This window comes from Solanum lycopersicum, chromosome 8, assembly GCF_036512215.1.
Source record: "Solanum lycopersicum chromosome 8, SLM_r2.1".
NCBI classification, from domain to species: Eukaryota; Viridiplantae; Streptophyta; class Magnoliopsida; order Solanales; family Solanaceae; genus Solanum; species Solanum lycopersicum.
This window is the reverse complement of record NC_090807.1, coordinates 35,601,290-35,624,687: the sequence shown is the minus strand read 5'-3', so window position 1 is coordinate 35,624,687 and position 23,398 is coordinate 35,601,290. Positions and strand designations below refer to the sequence as shown.

At 36.3% G+C, this 23,398-nt stretch overlaps 1 protein-coding gene across 2 annotated transcripts; it reads right to left on the bottom strand.

Moving 5' to 3' along the window:
* Window positions 1–281: 281 nt before the first annotated feature.
* Window positions 282–22,723, bottom strand: LOC101266051 (light-inducible protein CPRF2). Of its 2 annotated transcripts, XM_010326484.3 has the most exons (7): window positions 21,993–22,718; window positions 21,744–21,843; window positions 9,629–9,839; window positions 1,586–1,661; window positions 1,386–1,511; window positions 670–880; window positions 282–574 (listed from the first exon to the last, which is right to left on the bottom strand). In XM_010326484.3, the coding sequence occupies exons 1-7, from the start codon at window positions 22,338–22,340 to the stop codon at window positions 564–566; spliced, it is 1,083 nt and encodes a 360-aa protein (XP_010324786.1). In that variant the 5' UTR covers window positions 22,341–22,718; the 3' UTR covers window positions 282–563. The 2 variants fall into 2 exon arrangements, with proteins under 2 accessions (XP_010324786.1, XP_004244856.1); XM_004244808.5 differs by having other exon boundaries at window positions 282–880; window positions 21,993–22,723.
* Between the last annotated feature and the right edge of the window lie 675 nt (window positions 22,724–23,398).

Below are 23,398 nucleotides of genomic sequence, written 5' to 3'. Positions count from 1 at the left end.
TAGATCAATATATCATATCTTTTCATTATATCATTAAAGTCAGGTTCATTCCCATTTGAGCTCCCGATCTATGATCTATACTTCAATTGGACCTATATGTAAAGTAAGTGTTAGAGTAGGTTAAAGTCCTACATTAATTTGAGAATCAACTAGGGTCTACTTATATGAACTTAGACAATTCTCATAAGCTAGTTTTTAGGATTGAATTAGACCCAAGTGTCATATTTTTATGGTATGAAGGTGAAAAGAGAGAAGTTTGAATAAAACGACGAAAGGAAGAATAGGCCAGCAAACAGATAATCAAATTGATATAACAGTGTAACCGAAAAAGCATTGGCACACACAATAGTCTTGTTCTTTTTTGCTTTTTTTTTTCTTCAGATAGACTCGATATACTAAAAAGATTAATTATTTCAAAGTAATTTGATATGTAAGATTTACAGATCTCTGTGAAATCTTCCTTGCCGTAACTTCTGCTCATTAAGTCATTCTACTTCTCTCCCTTGCCTTGGTTTCCACAAGTACTTGCTTCTCCGCAGATGCGCTTCTGCAGATGCTCCAACCTAGCCTCTCGCTGCATTGAAGATGGTCTGTCAATTGTGTTGGCTTCAATTGCCTCTGTTGCGGAGCTCTGATGTACATTTCCTATAGGAGGGATATCTAACATACCGTTTTGCATTCTACAATCATGGTTGGGCATATGACCATTTTCAGGCGCTGGATAGTTCAGGTCATCATGTTCAGGGACAGCAGCGTCTGCTGATGAGTCGAAAGGACTACTAGTGAAAGATGGCATCATTACTGTCGATATCTCAGACATAGCTTGGAATAGAGGATTCAACCCAGTAACTCTTTTAACAGTTTCTTCAGCCATCTTCACCTGCACAGCAGTACATCAAGGAATATTTTATGGGTTTCTAAACCACAAGACTTCAACAATGAGGAAAGAGTGGAACAGAAGGATGATAGCACAAATAACTAAACTTATCTCTTCATATGAGATATATGTACTACAGGTTCCCTTATTTAGTAGCAGGAAAAGAGAAACTAACAGAGGGATGGAGGATTCTTCTGAGCCACTTTTCTTCTATACCAACTAGGTTTCCCAAAAGTAGGTTAAGCTTGTATCCAGGTGTAATTTATATACAGCCAGGTAGACTTTTATTAAGAAGCACATTGGCCATTTCAACATCTAAAAACATGGAATGACATACAAGGTGTAGCAAAAATATAACAGGAATTTTGAATTCGGTTAACTTCTGATCAATTGATAAAATAATCATACCATGAAGATATCCTCGTATATATTAACCTCACTTTTCTCCCACAGAAACAAAAATAATTTTGTTGAACCTGCTTTCTTTAAACACTAGAAGTAGTCTGACCTTTGCTCTCAATGTCTCAACATCGGCTTTCAATACTCTATTGTCAACTGCTGCTTCATTGTACTTCTGGCTTATGTCAGTCAAGCGTTTCAATAAAGAGGAGTTTTCTACTCTTACTTGAGAGACCTGCCATTAACAGTTTTTTATTGAATAAATAGTTGAAAGTAAATATTAACTGAAATCATGATCCAGAAACATACCTGCGTCTCTAGTTCTGTCAGATGGGCTTGTTTTCTTCTTCTCGAGCGTCTAGCTGATTCTCTATTGGATAGCATTCTGTCAATGAGTTGGTACAAAATATTAGGATAATAACCACTTAATCTCTTGGATGCCCAATGAAGTTGTTACCATCGGCATGATTTTAGTAATAAAAATATTACTAAACAAAATCAAGTCCAATCAACTTATTTTCACAAGTCCACCTCTAGCCATATCATATTCTGAGGACTTCAAATATTCGTTATGCAATCTTGTCATAAATGACACCTTCATCATCGAAGCCCTTTCCTTCAGAAGCAAATCAGAAAGATCCATTTGTCCAGAGGCACCAGCAATTAATAGTTTGATTCTGTTTTCTCTGAAATGGGTAGAACCAGTCCTTCAACCCAAAAACATCCTCATTGAACATTGAGCTTTTAGGCCTTTGGCAAGGCAAAAGTATCTCTGTATCCCTTTAATTCAAAATTCTTCCACTAGAACTGTAGACTCAGATAATTACGGACCCGATGCATGGCATTTCTATATAATATAACTGAGGATGCAACGATAAGGACAATTTACCAATCAGAAAAATAGTGAAAGACAATGTGACAATGTTACCACACCATCTGAGGATGCAAATGACAAGAACAACTTGCCTTGCAGAAAATGTAAAGGTAAATGTCACAACACCACAATATCTTACCTTCATCTCATTCACTATTGTTAGAATAGAATAAGTATTTCCTACTTAAAATAGGAATAGGAATAGCAATAAGAATAAGAATAGGATTTCTAGTCGGAAAAGGATTCTAATGTAGTGTCTATAAAGAGGGTCTTAATGTAAAATTTAGATACACAATTCAATAATATTTTTTTCCATATATTTCTCACATGGTATTAGAGCATTGGTGAGAACTTCAAGTCACCAGTGTCAAATTCCGACAACGGTGGGACTGATTTGCGTCATCTTTCGTTCTGAAGGTGTTGTGCAAAAGACAACGCTGTCACAAGGCTCGGGAAGCTCAGGAAACCAAATCCCAACCAGACCCACAGGAAAATACCCCTCCATGTGCCCCCACGCGCCGATCAGAGGTGGGAATTTTCCGGCGAGATATGTTCACGCGCTGGCGTGTGAGTGGTTCTCTAGTCACTTTTTTTTGAGAATTATTCTTCTGTTGGGGTAGCCCACTATTTCCGACTAGAACCCGACCATTTTTCTCTAGATCCGATCACTGGAATTAAGGTTCCGGTGATTTTCAGGCCGTTTCCAGCAAGATTTCGGTGAAATCAGAATTTTCAGGCCACTATGGGCAAATTCCGGCAGCTTCCAATATTTTTAGACTAGTGTTGCACTTCCGGCATTTTCTGACGTACATACCAGTCTATGGAGAATAGAAGAGGGAGAGAACAATTTGTAAAACCTCAATCCAGGTGTAGTCATTGTCATAACCCGGACACACTCGTGACATATGTTATATTTTGCATGGTCCACCACCCAGTTATGATCCTGTTGTTCTAAAGGAATATAGAGAGTTCATTCGGTGTTGCGCAAATAAATAAACGTCTCCACAAGTTGTTTTGGTTGCACAACCTCGTATTTCTATTGCAGGACTTGTGTGTCACAGTCTAGCACTCTTGGATCATGGGTCATGGACTCAGGGGCTTCTGGTCATATCTTTGGTAATAAATCACTTTTGTCTGATATTGTTTATTCACAATCTCTTTCAGCTATTACTTTAGCCAATCAGATCCAAACAAAACCAAAGGGGATTGGAAAAGCCAAACCCGTATCTTCTGTCACCTTAGACTTTGTTCTTTATGTCCCTGGTTCTCCTTTTAATCTAGCATCGGCTAGTCGTTTGACGACATCCCTACATTGTAACATAACTTTTTTTGATGATTTTTTTCTCATGCAGGACCACAGGACAGGACAGACGATTGGAACAGGGCATGAATCACAAGGCCTTTACTATCTTACCTCTTCTAATTCCCTAACAACATGCTCCGTTACAGATTCCCCACATCTAATTCACAAACGTTTGTGACATCCAAGTGTATCCAAATTGCAAAAAAAATTAGATTGTGAGTCGCGTCAACTTGGGGTACACACTCGTGCTACATTTTCACATAATACTGAGGGTCGTTCAGAGTCTATTTTTTCATTAGTTCATTTTGATATTTGGGGTCCTAGTAGAGTCAGTTCCACCTTAGCATTTAGTTATTTTGTTAGTTTCATTGATGATTATTCGAGATGCACTTGGATTTTCTTAATGAAAGATCGTTCTGAGCTATTTTCTATATTCAAAGGTTTCTTTATTGAAATACAAAATCAGTTTGGTGTTTCTATTTGTTCTTTCCATAGTGATAATGCCTTAGAATATTTATCATCCCAATTTCAGGAATTTATGTCTCACCACGGAAGTATTCACCAAACATCTTGTCCATAGACTCCTCAACAAAATGGTGTCGCAGAAAGAAAGAATAGGCATCTCATAGAGACTGCTCGCACTCTCCTCGTTGAATCCCATGTTTCACTACGTGTTTGGGGCGATGCAGTCCTTTCAGCTTGTTATTTAATTAACAGAAAGCCCTCTTCTTCTCTTAAAATCAGGTTCCACATTCCATATTGTTTCCTCAGTCACATCTCTATCCTATCCCCCCTCATGTCTTTGGGAACACATGCTTTGTTCATAATTAAGCCCCAGAGAAAGATAAATTAGCTCCTCGTGCCCTCAAATGTGTCTTTCTTGGTTACTCTAGGGTTCAAAAAGGGTATCGTTGTTATTCACATGATCTCCATGATACCTTATGTTCGTTGATGTTATATTTTTTTTGTCTCATCCTTATTATACATCTTCCGATCATCCTGATGTATCTATGGTCTTACCCATACCTCAAATTTTACCAATGCGAACCCTTGAAGAATCTACTGTTACTCCTACATCTCCGGTTGTAGTGCCACCACTATTAACTTATCATCGTCGCCCACGTCCAGCCCTAGTCCCAGATGATTCATGTCATGCGCCAGACCCTGCTCTTACTGGGGACTTGCCTTCTCCTACCCAACAACTTGCACTTCAGAAAAGGTATACGATCCACTCGAAATACTAACCCACATTATACCTTCTTAAGTTATCATCGTCTTTCTCACCCCATTATGCCTCTGTGTCCTATTTGTCCTCTATTTCCATCCCTAAAACTACAAGTGAGACACTTTCTCATTCTGCATGGAGACAGGCTATGGTAGATGAGATGTCTGCTTTGCATAAAAGTGGTACTTGGGAGCTTGTCTCCCTTCCTATAGATAAATCTAAGGTTGGTTGTCGTTGAGTTTATGCAGTCAAAATTGGCTCAGACGGTCAGGTTGATCGACTTAAGGGTCGCCTTGTTACCAAAGGGTATACTTAGGTATTTGGGCTAGATTATACTGACACTTTCGCTCCTGTGGTTAAAATAGCATTTGTCTGCCTTTTTCTATCTGACTGTCGTTCGTCATTGGCTTCTTCATCAGTTGAACATTAAGAATGAGTTTCCGCATGGTGATCTTGAAGAAGAAGTCTATATGGAGCAACCACTTGGTTTTGTTGCTCAGGGGGAGTCTAATAGCCTTGTATGTCGATTGCGTAGGTCACTCTATGGTCTGAAACAATCTCTTCGAGCTTGGTTTGGGAAGTTTAGCACAGTACTTCAGTAGTTTGCCATGACTCGTAGTGGAGCAGATCACTCGGTGTTTTATCACCATTCTACACAAAGTTGATGTATCTATTTGGTTGTTTACGTTGATGATATTGTTATCACCGATAATGATCAAGAGGGTATCACTGATTTGAAGCAACATCTCTTTAAGCATTTCCAGACTAAAGACCTTGGCAGATTGAAGTATTTTCTAGGCATATAGGTTTGCTCAATCTAGTTCAGGCATAGTTATTTGCCAACGCAAGTATGCTCTTAGACATTCTTGAGGAGACAGGAATGGTGGGATGTAGACCTGTTGACACTCCTATGGATCCGTATGTTAAACTCCTTCCAGGACAAGGGAGCCACTTAGTAATCCTAAAGGTATAGACGGCTCGTTGGACAGTTGAATTATCTCACAGTGACTACACCTGACATCTCTTTTCCTGTGAGTGTTGCAAGTCAGTTTGTTACTTCCCCTTGTCAAAGTCATTGGGAAGCAGTGGTTCATATTCTGTGATATATAAAGTCAGCTCCTAGGAACGGACTACTCTTTGATGATAAAGGCCATGAGCATATCATTGGATATACACACGCTGATTGGGCAAGATCACCCTCTGACAGACGTTCGACATCCGAATATTGTGGTTTAGTAGGAGGTAATTTTGTGTCGTGGAAGAGTAAGAAACAGAATGTGGTTGCTCGATCTAGTGCGGAATCAGAATATTGAGCAATGGCAACAGCAACTTAAGAGCTAGTTTGGATCAAACAATTACTGGGAGACCTAAAATTTGACAGAACTGATCAGATGGAACTCGTATGTGATAATCAAGCGGCTCTTCATATCGCATCAAATCCAGTGTTTCATGAAAGGACTAAGCACATTGAGATTGACTGTCACTTTGTCAGAGAAAAAATACTCTCAGGAGATATTGTTACAAAATTCGTGAAGTCAAATGATCAGCTTGCAGATATCTTCACCAAGTCCTTCATAGGTCCTTGTATTAATTACATTTGTAACAAGCTAGGTACATATGATTTTTATGCACCAGCTTGAGGGGGAGTGTTATAATAGAACAAGTTACTACTTAAGATAGGAATAGGAATAGGAATAGGAATAAGAATACAATTCCTAGTCGGGAAAGGATTCTAATGTAGTGTTTATAAATAGGGTCTCAATGTAAAATTTAGATACACAATCCAATAATATTTTTCCCCATATATTTCTCACAATTATATAAAGTAATTCACTGGTAGTAACATGTCTTGAATTGAAGTTATTGCAAGTGTATCGTGGAGAATATATTTACACACAGTAACATCATTCTCTTCAATGCCTCATAAATTAACTATTTATTTTAACAGATAAATAAAATTGATCGAGAAAATATCTAGCACTAAGTTGATGCTAGCACCTACAAAATCATGACTCCTACAGAACAAAAAGAAGGATTCTTACTATACAAGTTCCTATACAGAACAGTAGCCTCCAACAATTTATATTTTGGATATGGTGAAAGTATTGGTAACTAAATATATTAATTAGAAAGCTCAAAGCATATTGGCATTACCCAAAATATAAAAATCACTTGTTAGGTATGGAAAGAAATCAGCCAAGAGGAGAAAATCAAAAGATTTTGGATAATTCTGATTACTCATAGTGCTAGAGTAAGACAAAGTCACCTAATGTACTTGACAATATTATAAATTTATACATATATAGTGTATCACATTTATCATATAGAAAGTTAAGAAAAAAAGTCAAATCTCAAAATCAATAGGTTGAGGTTTGAGCTCAATCGGAGAATATGAGTCAAGACACATTATAGCTACAACATTGCATGGGTCGATATGCATTAGGCCTACTAGAGAATATAATCTCATTTGTTTCCCTAGCTTACGTTTATCAGTGTCAATGACAAGTTTCATCGCATCATTGGTGTTCTTTCTGATCTCTACGTATTTCACTACTCCACCAGGAAGTCCCTCTACTCCTAGTAGTCCATCTTGGTAGTTTCCATCGCCTGTTAAGGGTTGAGCCCGAGTTTTGGCAGTGAACTTGAAATTCCACTTGTAGACGCTTCAACACTCAATCAATCCAGATAATGCTTATTTCTAGATACGGTCATTGTTTCTTCTCCGGGAAAAGAAGTTCACGGCCCTTGGACCCTCTACCTTCATAGGACATTGCTCTGTAAGGCTTTTGCCCATTGCAGAAAATTCCTCAATGTTGCCTCCCATAGGAGTCTGGGATGTCCGAACTAATGAGCACCTAAAGCAGCATTGAGTGATCCCCCTCCCTGACACTGATACCCTAGGAAGTACATATTGTGCCAACTTTCTTTGTTGACTCACCTTACAACCAGATATTTTTCTTCGCATGGTTGAATTACTTGAAACCCAAAGAAAGAATTTGATCATCTCTCGCTTTACTTTGCTAGTAAAGCAAAGATTTCTCTCCAATATAAAACATAAAAAAAAAATTCTTCATTCATCTATCTTTCTATACTACCTTGAAAGCATGAACTCTCTGACTTGAATGTTAAATTATCGGTATACCCCAACTAAAAACACCCAATTTGGTATATCTTCTATTTTGTTTTTATTTATTTACATATATAATATAATATAAAAAACAAACAACCTCTTCACGTTGAACGATTGTAACTATTCTGATAAGTTGTCACTTTTCCGAATGGTTGTAACTTTTTTAGTAGTAATTACATCAGGAGTATACAGTAAGGGGTCGTTTGGTAGAGCGTATAAAAATAATGCTAAATAGAGTGTATTAGCAATACTTGCATTAGTTATGCTTGCATTTGTTGTACATAGATATTTCTTATACATTGTTTGGTTTGGTGTATTAAAAATGACATGTATTGTACAAAAGTAATTATTTACAAAAATATCCTCCATACATATGATGAAGAAGATGTAAACGTGCTTTTGAGGGGTATTTGTGTCTTTAAAATGTTAATGCATGTATTAAATCTCTTTGCATTACTAATACCTAGAAATCCATGGTATTAATAATACACTCCCCAATACACAATAGAGTGTATAACTAATACTTGCATTAGTTATACATAGCATTAAAAAGGATACCAATACACAAAGCTAATACAAGCATTAATTTTGTTAATACACTCTACCAAACGACCCCTAAGCAAAACAAAAAGATCTATCATTTATATCCCTCCTAAACTATCTAAAAAGTGAGTAACAACCTCCACCTCTTTGGGAAGAACATGATTACACCAAAACTAAAGGGTTATAAGACAGTTCAAATCAAAGTATAGTGACTTTTTAATAAGGTACAACAAGCATACAAGCATTTGATGGTCATAAATAGAGGAATTTCCTCTAATTTTAAACTACAAATTTTCTATGTATTTTACACTTCATCCTAGAAAACCTCCAGTGTGATTTGTAGTCATTGACTGAAATCGAATTTCAGCAAAAAAAAATTAGATATCACACAAGTAAGGTTTGGTGAACAAATTGTACCAATCATAATCTCTAAGCACACTAGGCTGCAAGAATGGTTACAAAGATAAGCATTGAGAAGATGATAAGCTGTTATTTAACTTCATGTATTCAAAGTTGTTAAGTTTTTTTCTCTCCAATTTTTGGTATGATTTTCAAGAAAATGCAAATACTTTCTTTTCCAAATTGTAATCTTTACATAATTTATGACTCGTTATAACATTAGCACTTTTATTTGAAATTCTTTTGTTGAATCATAGCTTAAAACTATGATGGAAAAAAAAAACATTTGTTCTTTATTACTTTGTGTCCTTAAAATTTTTCTAATTATTTGTGGGTTCACTCAAATGTAGTTTCTACCAATTCATTATTCTGATCCAATGACATTAAGAGAAGGTCCTAAAAGAAAGTTTTATCCTCCCCAAATTCAGATTTCATTTCTCGAAAATAAAGGATATTTTGACGTTCATAATTTAAAAACAGTTTTCGGAAGTTAGTGCTTTTGCGATGAATAATAAATATGAGTCCAATAAGCAAATCATTCATTAATTTGTACTTTTATTTTCCTCCAAGGATTTTCATCACATACATACTTCAATATTTAAAAATTAATACTAATTAGGAGGGATACACATGCAGATACAAATATATCACGTATGCACACTGTTAAATATTTTATACAAAAGTGAAGCACCAAAGGATTTTCCTAATTTGTTATATTTACCTAGGTAGTATGGAAGTACTAATTAGAAAGTTGAATAGAGCTGTTCCCTTCAAATCAAATATCTAATTATTAGAAACTATTAACTGGTAGAATATTACAAAAAAGAGGTGGCTACGGACCAAGAGAAAATCTAAAATGAAGTTGCAAACTGTATTACCTCCTCACACGTTTCACATCAGTTGGATCAGTTGATTGAGTTGTTTCTGCTTCTCCTTCAGCTTCATCATCTTCTGATTGCTCTCCGGATGAACCGCTTGTCGTTGACCTTACCTGGATACCAGGTTTCTTCTGCAATGCAGGCAAGGGAGGTATTCCAATTGGCTCACCAGCATCCTTATCTTGAACTTTTGCCAATTCTTGCCCAGATCCTGCCAAAAAACAAAAGGAAACCGAAGAATGACATACCACCTCGTTCCTCGTTCAGAATAAATCAAACAGTCACATGTATCGGCTTTTCCCCTGGAATTAAATGAATATCTAGGTTCATTAATCATTTTATTTTTTTTCTGTGATTGTGCTTTGATGCTAATGAGATGCTTGTATCCTTCGATAAAGAACCCTTGAATTGGACTTCTGGTCCTTCAATTATTGCAAAGTTCAAATTTTGTTTTTGTTATATTTAATTACGTATATTTGAATTTTCATTTTAATTATATTGCTATGTGCTTTGTCCCTCCCTCCGCTGTTGGACTTCACAGATCTATCGGGCTCTTACTGGATGAACCATAATTTGAGGAAAATATAACGTTTGGTTCATTTTCCGTTATATTTGGAAGAAAATAAGGTTTATTTTAACAACTTTATATGTACAATATAAGAATATAACACTCACTCAACATAACATATGATAGTAAAGTGAATCTATTGATAGAGGGATGAAAAGTGCATTTTCTATTAGTTGAACTTAATTATGCCTACCAAAATAAGAGAGTACGGAAAATGGGACCCCAAAGGCAAAATATTTCCTAAGAACTAGGTCATATGAACTCATAAGTAGTTAAGCACAATAAGGAACAGAAAACAACCTCACTAGCTAGGAGCCAAGTGAACGTTCCACTTTGTGTGGCCCTTTGGCTTCCAAATGTGCTTCCAAGACCAATTAATAATTTGAGCTCTAGTTTGGTTTGTCAGCTAGCATCCCTCTTTCACTACATATATGAATTTGCTATGTCCATTCCATCATAAACAATTCTCTCCTCAGTTTATTCCTAGAAAGTTCTCCAAAAAACTTGTACAATTCAGTAACTCTGGGAATTTACCAATCATTTATATGTCTTTCCAGAACCAAATCCCAGCTTTGTACTGTCCACATTTCAGCAGCTGTTTTGAGTTGAATTTGAGCCAAAGGAAAGATGTCAGGACATAAGCCTTGTAAACTATCAAGACGTACCCATTTATCTAACCAAAACAGAGTATGTGTTGCACTTGTGTACCTTGATAGTAGATTGTCACTTTTAAGGAATGACAGTCCAGAAGAGGCTGATGGATCTCCAAAGACTAATTACCCTAAGGGGTAGTGACTTCTTTGGTTACCCTATTGTCCAGCTCCCCATACTTGTTTTTTGTGACATTTCTAATATATTAGAAGCATGAGTAAAGCTGTTGGTATCAAAATGTCTGTTCTTAGTCATAAAAATTTTAGTGGAGGACAATTTTGTCTTTTCACTTGAACTCTCTGTATATGTATCTTCCACCTAAAGGTACTTGAAAAGGCAGCTACGGTACCACTTCTCCATTTTTCTTAATTCTTATATCTTCCACTACTTGTTCTGTTCCATAGCCAAAGATACTGCCCAACCACTGACCGCCGACTGCCGACCATCGACAATTCTAGGTTTCTTTTACTTTCTCGGCTTGGCTATTGCTCTTCTCAACTTCCCTTTATCTTTGATTTAATTTGATTTGCAGGAACTAGTTAGTTCTTCTTGTGGTGCTTTTAAAATCTTCCCCAGAGAAAAAGCCTAGGGCGAAAAATAAGCTCCTAAAGGACTCACATTGTTGTTTTCTTCTTCGCAGATTGCTCTTTGCTCTACTCGGTTTTTATTTCGCCTTTCTGGTTAGTTTTTCCTTCAATTATTGGAGCTCAAGTTGTTTTGGTCATAAATATTGTAGATCATGCATATTACTACTTTTGACTTAGATAACACCTTCTAATATTCTTCAACTTTTGGAGCCTAAGTTGTTCCCTTTAGCTGATATTATGGTCTACAGAAATTTGTACTTCTAACATATTAGTTACGTTAAATTTCATTCTTTAGGATAACGAAATATAGATGTGCTGGCACCAAGTCCTTCAATTTTCTTTAGCTCTAAACAATTATTATATTTTTCTAGATTTTGTTCATCAAATATCTACACTGATGGAATTGGTGGAGCTAGGATTTTTAACAAGGGGGGTTCAAAATCTAACGGAGTAAGCCCACGAACTAATCGAAGGGGGGTCGACATAGCCATGTATAAATAGTAATACTTTCCACCGAAGGGGGTTTAGATGAACCCCTGACAGTATGCTGGCCGCCCCTGGCTGATGGAGATGGAGTCTTATACTAATAGTAGGAACTTCTATACAACATACAGTATATTCCAATTATGAAGTCCATATAACACAAAAAAAATTACACAACATATGGAACTCTAATTGTTGCAATTACACATAATCACAAATACCAGAAACTTAGTACCTCTACACTAATAGCTTGAACTAAATAAACTATAGTATATACTACTAGAAACAACATAGGCCTTGTCAACCTTGCTAGAACCTTTGCAGATCATATAAAGGATAATAGGGAAAGAAATGAACTCTATATAAGCACTGCTTTGCCCAAAATTCATACCGTTGCAACAAAATATAACAAGATGAGGTAATACATACACTATTCTTTCGCGCGAGTGTTAAACCCCAACAAAATGAAAGTGTAATTGTGGTTGAAGGGGCAAATGATTTCGTAATTTCTTGCCCCCGCTAGCTAACATAGAAAGAGATTCTAAACATTGTATAATAGAAATACATATAAATTTGTTGTGACCTTAGCTCATAGAAATGCCTTAGTAACTTACTATTCAGCTTTGTTGGTAAAATCGTGAATATCTTATTAAAAGAAATTAACAACGGTTACACACCATTTCTCCAGGCTTCCTTGACTTTATATTAACATAACAGCATAAAGAATTATCTCAGATCTAGACTATTTCATCTGTTTATGTTAATAATTGCTTAATTAAATGATAGGTAATTTGTGTACTTCTATTTGATCATTTAAGTTACTTACACATCACTAAAATTCTCACATTTGATTTCCCAAAAAGTTTTTGCAGCAACATAAACCTCATCTTGCTATCTTTTTGCCCATGCACTGCCTTCTATGAAAAGCTACACAAAAGGATCCATGTCACCCAATGCTTTAACAGGGTACGTCACAATCAACCATGCTTCATTCTTACTATGCTGCCTATCTACGACTTAAAAACACTTCTCCTTTCAACTGCAGGATATTTTGTCAACTACAGTGTCACACCAAGATGAATACCGCCGCCATCTATTTTGCCACTTTAATATGTAAATGCATAAATAGCATTCTGTAAATGCGCATAGGCAGTGCAATGTATAAACAATATGTGTATATATTGGCAATCTTTTACCAATTGTCAACCTACCAATATTTTGTGATAGTTATCGCCTAATATATAGTGGGTCCGACGCGCACGGACAACCATGTCGAGTTACACCATAAAGCTTGATCTTTTTGTGGGTATCTCCATAGCCATTTCACCTTAAGAGCTTTGTTTTGCTTTGTTATTAAGGTTCTAGATGCATAATGCACCTTGACTTTTACTTTTGACAATTTTCTTTCATTTGAGCAGGTCGTAGCCTTTCTTCTCTTTGTTGCCTTGCCACAGAAAATTTCTCCTCATTTTATCCAACCTTAAACCACCATCTGAGGTATATGGAATAGGGACAACATGTAAGTTGGTATATGTGCCTCACAACATTTTCTCTCTCTTTCTATCAACCATCTATGTGGTACTTCTCTCTATTCAGAACAGGCACTGTAGTTAAAAAGTGGGTTTTTCAAATTTCTTTTGAGATGTGCAGTCGCACACTTTGTTTCCCTTAAATTGATTTATTTCTTATTTTGGCCTTTGTTTGGGCTTGGAGTCTTCCCTAAATAGGGCCTAATGTGGTACTTACTATATATGGCCATCTACTAGTAATTTAGTTACATTATGGCTGAATTTAGACTTGGGAGATTTTCAAAACTTGTGTGTATCTTGAAGAACTTCTTAGATTACCATTAAAATAGAGTCAATCCTTTGAATCTTTTAATCTACGGGTTTTAGCTGTTTTTAATGGAGGTGATAAGTTTCATACACTAACATCTGCCTTAGTTAACCAAGCCAGGGTTATTGACCATCTTGATTTCTCTTCCACCCAGTCCTTTTTTTCTCTTCTACTATTGTTTGAGGTTCTCTTTATTTATTGTAATTGTGCGGTTGTTTTAACTCTGTAACTAACAAATCTACATCAAATAAGTTTAAAACCATACACAGATTATTCGTACTTGTTGGAGTGCAAGAAAAATGATAAGGAGATTCTGGGAAGTTCCACAAAAGTGTCATCTGTTAGACAAGTTAAAACACCCTCCTCCTCAAGTCATCTTGTGTTAAGCATGCTTCTCGGTAGCACTATGTAGTAAGAGTGACCATGAATCTTCCATCAGTTCTTGCTTGTTTATCTAGTTCAGCAATAACTTTCCATAGACCACTTACAGATCATTGAGTCACTCTTCATATTTCCACGTGAAAATTCATCCTAAATTGCAGGGTCCACGTCTGTCCCTGAACTATGCAATTGTATCTTCATTGGTCATACCAATGCAGAAATTTCCCTGCCAAAACCTGATAGTTCTTCCATTCCTCACTTTTTCCACTTAATTAGGTTATGAAAGACATCCCTTCAACTGTTGAGCGTCACCATAAGGAGGAGTAATGTATTTTGTGTTCCATTGACCTTCCATCTCATATATTTTCCATATTAGCTGCTCAATTATCTTTCTTGACCAGAAATGAACCTCCCATTTGAGTGGAAGACTTCCGTTCAGTAGTTTCAGAATTTTTACCCCTAAAACTCCATTCTGCTTCTGACTACCAGTTCACTAGGTGATATTGCTCTATTCTGCATTGTAATCTCAGATGGAAGCCTCTTCAAAAACTGGAAGCCTTTTCTCAGTTTGTTTAATTTCTTTCAAAAGTTGTAGGCATTTGTTTCATACCACAGTCCTCTCTACAGTCTACAGGAAGAAGAAAGTCTCTAGTGTGCCATATATTTGGAATATATTGTTATGCTGCTGCAAGTCTTGATCCATGTTAATCATACTTCCTTAAACTCTAATCTTTATTGAGAATGGCCCTCAAACCCCGCAGTTTTCATTGTATTCCGTAGGAAATACCAACTTATATAGTCATAATCTCTCTCCCGGTTCAATTTGCAAATCATTCCTTCTCCCCCCCCCCCCCCTTTCAACCTGCATGAATCCAAGCACTCATTTGCAACTAAAAAATTTATTATTTGTTTCCTGGCATGAAAACATTTTCTGTAGCTTTTATTACCCTCACCATCGCTTTCTTGTATCTTTCATGCAGAACTACTCCAAGATAGTATACCAGCTACATACAAGGCTATCATGTCTAAAATCCTAGCGAACTTTGGATATTTTCTTGACAATGAGTGCATTTAATCTTTTCCTAGAATAGCCTTCCAAAAATAAGTGTTTGAATGTGGCCATCATATCTTTGCTTCAAACTAAATTAGCACCTCTAGACAAAGGATACATTTTAAACTCTTGCATTATTTTTATCGCCAATTATACCTCCTCTAGGTCAAACATCTATAACCATTCACTATCATTTGTAGAGACAATACTATTTTCTCGAAATATCCATAGAATTTTCAGGATCTTCAGAGATTTACAACCTATCGATGTTGTTGCATCTTTATTTTTTTGGACATAGTAACTGTTTCTATTTCTGTAACACAGTACATGGGTTGCACTGAAACCATATTTACAAAAGAACTCAAAATCTTCTATCCTATCCTTATAATGAGTCTAAGACATCACTGATAGAGACAGTATCATTAGAGTATATCTGGTTACACCAACTATGTTTTTGTGACCTAGGAATAATCTCCATAGTTGACTTGTGACCTTGCAATGTATAAATAGATGAACCACTGTTTCTGCAGTTTCCCCGTAAAAAAAACATCTTGAACATAAGGGATCCCTTTGTCATCAAGTTATCTTTTGTAAGCACTACTTCCTTAGCCAATAACCAGACAAAGCAAGCTACTTAGTGTCGGATTTTGGCTTTCAAAATGTGTTTCCAAGGCCATCGAAGTATCCACTGGTTTGGTTGGTTCATCTTCCTGTAGGCTGTATTTACTATAAAAGTCCTATTACTATTTCCCTGCCACTGTAGGATGTCTTGTCCAGCCTTCAAACCACTGAATTGGTCAATGGTGCTGAAGAATTTTGCTACTCTTGGTATTTCCCAATCATTGAGGTGTCTCCTGAACACAAAATTCCACCCTCGAGGTGTCCACAGTTCTGCTATTGTGGTCTGTTGATGTAAAACTAAGTTAAATATTTAGGAATATTGTCTCCATGCTGCCTGCTTCATGCCAATCATCCTTCCAGAAGACAGTTTTAGCTCCCTCTGTCACTTTGACTATGGTATTAACTTTGAATTCATTCCACAAAATTCTGATAGATTTCCATAAGCTAACACCATAAGGAGTAGTGACCTCCTTTGTCATCCAATTATCGTTCTCCTCATATTTAGCTTTAATGAATCTAACCCAAAGACTTCGATTTTTATTTGAATATTTCCATAGCCATCTCATTCTTAAAGCTTTACTCTGATTCTTCAGATGTTTTATCCCCGACCCCCCAAATCTTTTCTCATTGATCACTGCCTTCCATTTGACTAGGTGATAACTCTTCTTGTCTTTGTTCCCTTGGCATAGAAATTTCCTCCTGATGCTATCCAACCTATGATGATTCCTAGTGAGATAGGAAATAATGCCATCATAAATGTTGGAAGTGCATTAACCACAAAGTTTATCAATATCAATCTTCCACCCATGGAGAGATATTGGGACTTCCACCTTGCTAAATTCTAATCACATTTCTCAATCACCGCATTCCAGATTTCCATAGACAGACTTGGCCCCCAAAGGCAATCCAAGGTAGATAGTTGGTTGAGGACCCACTTCACACCGTAAGATTGTCTTTAAGATTTCCATGTTTGGCACTTCATTAACCGGGTATAGGAAGCTTTTCCTCCGGTTAACATGTAAACCTGACATTCCTTCAAATATTACCAAGATCAGTCTCAGTATTTTGAGATGCTCTTCTTCAGCATCACAGTATATAAGTGTGTCATCTGCATACTCAGGATGAGTTATGTTCAAGCTTTCCCTTCCAACTCTAGCAACCTCAAATCCTCTTAACCAACTTTCCGTGTTTGCTGTCTTAATCATGTTGTTCTGTCCCTCTATGACTAAGAGGAACAAAATGGGTGATAGAGGATCACCTTGTCTTAGGCCCCTTTGTGAATTAAAATACCTGCTGGTGAACCATTAATAAGTAGAGAGAAGTTCACTGTTGAGATACAAAATTTAATCTACCGATTCCATTTACGTCCAAATCCCATCTTCTCTAGCAGATCCATAAGAAAGCCCCAATTGACATGATCATATGCCTTCTCAATGTCTAATTTGCATAGGATTCCAGGTTTCTTCAAGTTCACCCTGGGGCCTGGAGTCTATTACTTCATTTGCTATGAGGGCTACATTCATAATCTGTCTTCCCTTGATGAATGCCAATTGTTGTGAGTCGACAAGCTTAGCCATCACTCTTTTAAACTTTTCAGTAAGCACTTTGGAGAATAGCTTGTAAATATTACCTATCAAACTGATGGGCCTGAAGTCTTTTGATTCTTTAGCACCTTTCTTCTTTGGAATAAGACTTATGAAGGTAGCATTGAAACTTCTTTCAAACCTTCCTTGCTCGTAGAAATTCTGGAAGGTCTTCAAGATATCATTTTTTACCACTTCCCAACACTTGATGTAGAACCCCATTGTAAACCCATTTGGACCAGGTGCTTTATCAATTGCACATTGCTTTAGGCATTTCAGTACCTCCTCCTCTTCAAATCCCCTTTCTAAATCTTCCATTTCCTCCACTGGCAGCCTTGGGCAATTTGTGAAGTTGCTGGCAGGTCTCCCCTCCACTGTCAGCCTTGGGCAATTTGTGAAGTTGCTGGCAGGTCCCCACAGGACATGGGCAATTGGTGAAGTTGCTGGCAGGTCCCCACCGGACATTCTCTGAGTACAAGTTTTGGTAAAATTCCACTATTTCCCCTTGAATCCTTTCTTGATCATTGATCAGATTCCCTTGAACAAGAAGTTGGTCAATTTAGTTATATCTCTTGTGTGCATTAGCCATCTTGTGGAAGAATTTGATATTCTTATCTCCTTGTTTCAAACATAAGGATATAGATCTCTGTCTTACGGTTGCCGGAAGGTCTCCACCAAGGCGGCTCAACATAATTGGGGGTCTAAAGCGATATTTCAATTTGCGGCCTAAACTATAAATAAATTTCATACACATATGTATTCGAAATTAATTTTTCTCACACTATTTAGATGAAAATGATTAGTATCTAATAATATTTTTTTCGGTTACTAGTTTAGGTAAGATTTTATCAACTCAACATTGAAAAACATCCTTTAAGTGAGACAATTGATATATGTATTGTTATCATAATGCTATAAGTGATAAATTGATAAAAATTAAATAAAGATAAGAGTTAGAACCATAGAATTTAACTCAAGAAGTTGATGACTTGGTATACCTCATTTTAATATGCTTGTTATAATGCTTGAAACTAGAATTTAAAAAGAAACAAAAAGAAAATTTGTAATTCACTTTGTTCAACACTTTTCACTATTAATTTTATTTTTAATAAAGTACAAAGGATGGTAAAGTGGGTAAAATAATTTATTTAAAAAAAAATTATACTTATTATCATAAATAATCATTTTTCTTATAAAAATTTAACACATAATTTATTCTTGACAAAAATTTGAGGCCCACAAATTTTGGAGACCTAAGGCAAAGGGCTCATTTTGACATGCATAGAGCCGGCCCTGCACCAGACATTCTCTCAGTACAACTTTTGGTAAAATTCTACTATTTCCCCTTGAATCCTTTCTTGATCATTGATCAGATTCCCTTGAACAAGAAGTTGGTCAATGTTGTTATATCTCTTGTGTCCATTAGCCATCTTGTGGAAGAATTTGATATTCTAATCTCCTTCTTTCAACCACAGGGATCTAGATCTTTGTCTCCACAAGATCTCTTCATACATGATTAGCTGCTCAAAGTTCATGATTAAGGATGCCTTCTCCATTGATTCCTCTGCCGCTAAGCCTCTGGCTATTGCAATGTTTTCCAGTGTAGCCAACTCTCTAGCAGATTCTTCCTTTGTTGACCTAGGTTTCCTTGCTCACTTCTACTCCATTCGTCAATGTATGTTTCAAGGCTTTTAATTTGGAAGCTAGGGCATAATCAGGTCTCCCTTGGTAATCAAAAGAACTCCACCATACCTTCCCTCTATCAATAAAACCTTCACTGCCAAGCCACCAATTCTCAAACTTGAAATAACTCTTGTTCTTCTTCCACGAACCTCCTTTAATTGCACTCAGAGAATGATTTGACATAATTCTTTGGAATGCAATTTGTTTCATATTATTGAAAAAGTCATTCATTCTTGAGCTAAGTTGCTCGGACTCGGGTGCGAGTATCCAAGACGGATGCGAATCCGAGAGTCGAACTCGACAAAATTTAAATTTTAAGATTCGGGGGTGCGAATCCGAGTATGGATACGGATGTGGGGATTCGGCTAAATTTTTTCAATATTATAAAATAAAGTTATAATAATAATAATAATAATAAATATCTTGTAAAACATATACTTAAAAGCATATCAATTATAGATATTCAAATTTAAAAACATAAATTAATTATAACTTGTTATTAATTAATTTTAAAAAAATATAATTCTTTTTATTTATTATAAAAAAAAACTGATCATATATATATATGTGTGTGTGTGTGTGTGTGTATATATATATATATATATATATATCCTAACTTTAATTGGACACTACAATTCATTAAGATATTGTGTGTTGTCCTTTCTTCTCCCAAAAAAGCCTTTTCTTCTCCCAAGAAAACTTTAGCATGGTATGTTCCTTTTCAAGAAAAAAAATCTCTCTTATTTTTCATGAATAAGACATTAAAATTCTTTGCTTTGTCCATGGAGCTTCGCCTCCTCTATGTTCAGGTACAAAAAAAGGTTTTGTCTGCTCTCTTTCTCTATTTGTAAGCTTTGCCTCTTCACTGTTCTTTTCCATACAAACTTCATCGGAGAAAAGTCGTCAACTTTCCCCGGCCATGAAATGATGTCTTCTTCTCCATTTTTTCTCTCGGCTCGGTCAAAGTATCCGGACCAGACTGACCGAATCCGACACTTACCCCGCACCCGCACCCGCACCCGCACCAGAGTCGCGTCAAGACAGGTTCGGCTGGAAAAATGAAGAGTCCGCAACATAGTTCTTGAGACGCCAATATCCCGTCAATTCTTGAGGCTATTTCACCAATATCCCCTTAGAACTAGGTGAAATTAGCATTCTCAAGATGAGATCAATCAAATTCATGTCTTCAATCAGCTCAGAGAACTCCCTCATGCTCTTTGTTCTTCTAACACCGTTCCTATTCTCCAAGACAAATCTGGACACATTGAAGTCTCCACAAACTGCCCAGGGACCTTCTATTAATCCTCTGGTTGAGCTAATCTGCTCCCATACTAATCTTCTTTCCACATAAGAGTTAGGAGCATACACCCCTATTATATGAGAAGTGAAATCTAGCAATTCTGCTTCAAATTTACCAGTAAGAGTGTATGCATCTATCTCTAGTATTTCACCTTTCCAAAGTCTACTATCCCATAGCATCATTATCCCTCCTCTAGTTCCACTTGCCTCCAGACATGCCATTTTAAAATCCATCTACCCCCCCCCCCCACCCCACCCCACCCCACCCCAAATAGCTGCATTATCAATCCTGTAATATCTTCCTCTAATTTAGTTTCTTGTAGACAAATTATATCAGCTTTCCAGTCCCCCATAATGTTCTTGACTACCCTCCTTTTATCCCTGCTTGCATCTTTGATTTATCTTGTCGCTTCGCGGAAGATTCGGCATTTACATCCCTCTTTCATGGCCATTAACATTTTGACCTCTGTATCTGATCTCCTAGTATCTTCTAGCTCTCCGATCTTCTCAAGAAAATTGACTTCTCTTCAACTATCAAATAATTAATGTTCGTTCATTAATATTATTCTGACATCGCACAATTTATTTGCCAAAATTATGCTTGTCCTCAACATTGTGGGAGTTCCACCAATCTTTTAGTTGGACCACAAAACAGTTGACATTCAACCATAAATTTTCCAATGTAAACCATGAATTTATCTTCATCAAACCTACAACAATAGAAGGTCATTACAAGACTTCGGAAAGCTCCCTTTGCTTTAGCTATTTGAAAGAGTTGTCCCATTCTATTGCAACCAGAAGTTGGTCAAATCTAAAATCAGAATGGACCAATGTTCCTCTGAACCAACTGAAGTTACCTCCATTGTAAATTTAACAATTCCATAATGTTGGGTCTATAACTTTCTTGAATTTCAAGGTTCTCTGGTGATGAAGTAGGTATGAAACCTGAGAATCTTAACTTGCAGAAAAGAACAAGGCAGTGGCATGGCAATGATGTAATACACAAAAAAATTGTCCCATCCATGGAACTGCTGAAGTTATTCGTGTTTGCAGAAAAGAACGTGTTCATATGACTCATATGCAAGCAACAGTAACTATAACTAGCTATTAAAACCAAAGCATTTGTATCAAACAGCAAAAAAAATTATCTTACAAGCATTTTGTAGCTCTTTGGGCATCCACCATGTATTTTACGTGATATATGATTTACTACTAAATATCTATAGACTCCATTGTGTGTGAGGCATAACACCAACACTAGAAACATTATAGTAGTGCAGCGACACCAGCATGTGAAAACCAAACGGATTTATAAATGAAAAGAAAAAAAACAACAGGAAAAGGTATATTTGGTTTAATTGGTAAGACTAACCTTTTGGAGGAAGTTGAGATCCACAGAGTGATGCATTAGCTGCCAGTGATCCTTTTTCGGGTGGCAAAGAAGCCGAATCTTGAGATTTTATATAGCTTGCCTAGGGATAAATTGGTACTTACGGTTTGATTAAATCCAAGAAAAAGAAAGGAATACCAAATCACTTAGCGATTGCGTCCAATCATTGAATTTAGCAGTTGAAAGGAAACGAACCTATCCAATTAAAATCAATTAAGAAATATAACATACACGATTCAAAGCGAAGGCGGCACATGCCAAATCCAGGCGTCTTTTGAGGAAAGCCTGATGTTCATCGGAATCAATCGGAGGTTCAGAGACAAACGATGACACAGGCTTCGATTGATCAGGAATTAAATTATGATTAAGCTTGATCTGCTGTGAAGAAGACGAGGAAGTAGTTTCAGCTGCTGCAGCCTCCTGAAGGAAACGCTGAAAAGCCCACTCCGACGAGCTCCTGTTCATCATTTTAGAGGACGAAGTGGCGGAAGAAGAATCCAAGTCATGAGATAACCTCATCGGTGGCGGCGATGACCATAATTGATCGGCAATCTCATCCACTGAAAACACAGTATCCATTCTCTCTCTCCCTTAGTTAGAGAGAGATGAGACTTTGAGACAGAGAGTTGTTGAATTGCTAAATCTGAGTTGTGATTCTCATACGTCTATGCTGCATCCCATAGAAAGAACTATGGGACACATGAGAAAATCAAAGCATCTTTAAAATATAATTAAGTAAATCTGCACCCAAATCAACATTTTTAATATTTTCTTACTTTTTATTTTAAAAAAATCATATTTTTAAATTTTTATAATTCAATCCAACTCATTTTTAAAAAATTCATTTCTTCTTCCCCCACCGTTCTCTCTTCTCTCTTTTGTTCTTCTTCATCCTTAAAAATCCAACAATCTAGTCATTTCTATTATTTTCCTCTCTAACTATCTCCATTATTTTCCTTCTCATCTATTGTCATACTCTCTCCTCTTTATAAACTGAAATTGTGTTCGACTTAAAATCAATAAGTTATTTTTTGAAAGATTTTACAATTTTCAAAGTTTTTTTTTTGAATTAATGAACAATAAACTGTTCTATAGATATAAAAATTGTATGATGATGCAATGGTGTCGATTATTTATTGTTTTTGAAAGACAATCAATCAACCAAAAAAATCCAAATTTTGAGGAAATGCATATGTATTGTTAACATTCAGTGAAAAGTCATTTTTTGTTGCTTTTGATGTTCTTTTTGTAGTCATTTTGTTGATATAATTTTAAAAATATAGCGTTGTTCAGTTGTCCAACATATATTTCATTTGTTGAAATATGTATCGTATGCTACCACATTTTAGTGATATGTTGATGTATATTCCAACATAGTTATCATATGTTGTGACATCTCATTTATATGTTAGGGCAACAAACGGGTCATCTGTGGCAACATAAGATTCATCTATGGCAACTTAATATTCATTAGTGACAATTTATGATTCATGTGTGGCAACTTAAGAATCATCTGTCGCAACAGTAGGTACATCTGTGTCAACATAAGATTCATATGTGGCAACATAAGATTTATATGTGGCAACAAAAATTTCATGTGTTGCAATAGTAGGTACATATGTGGCAACATAATGTTA

What these genes read in the sequence shown, in the direction of transcription:
- LOC101266051 (XM_004244808.5), bottom strand. Translation starts at nt 22,340, where the DNA reads ATGGATACTGTGTTTTCAGTGGATGAGATTGCCGATCAATTATGGTCA. An exon ending in CCGCCTTCGCTTTGAATCGT is followed by an intron (nt 21,844 to 21,992) that starts GTATGTTATATT and finishes ATTTATCCCTAG; the next exon opens with GCAAGCTATATAAAATCTCA. An exon ending in TGACAGAACTAGAGACGCAG is followed by an intron (nt 1,512 to 1,585) that starts GTATGTTTCTGG and finishes TGTTAATGGCAG; the next exon opens with GTCTCTCAAGTAAGAGTAGA.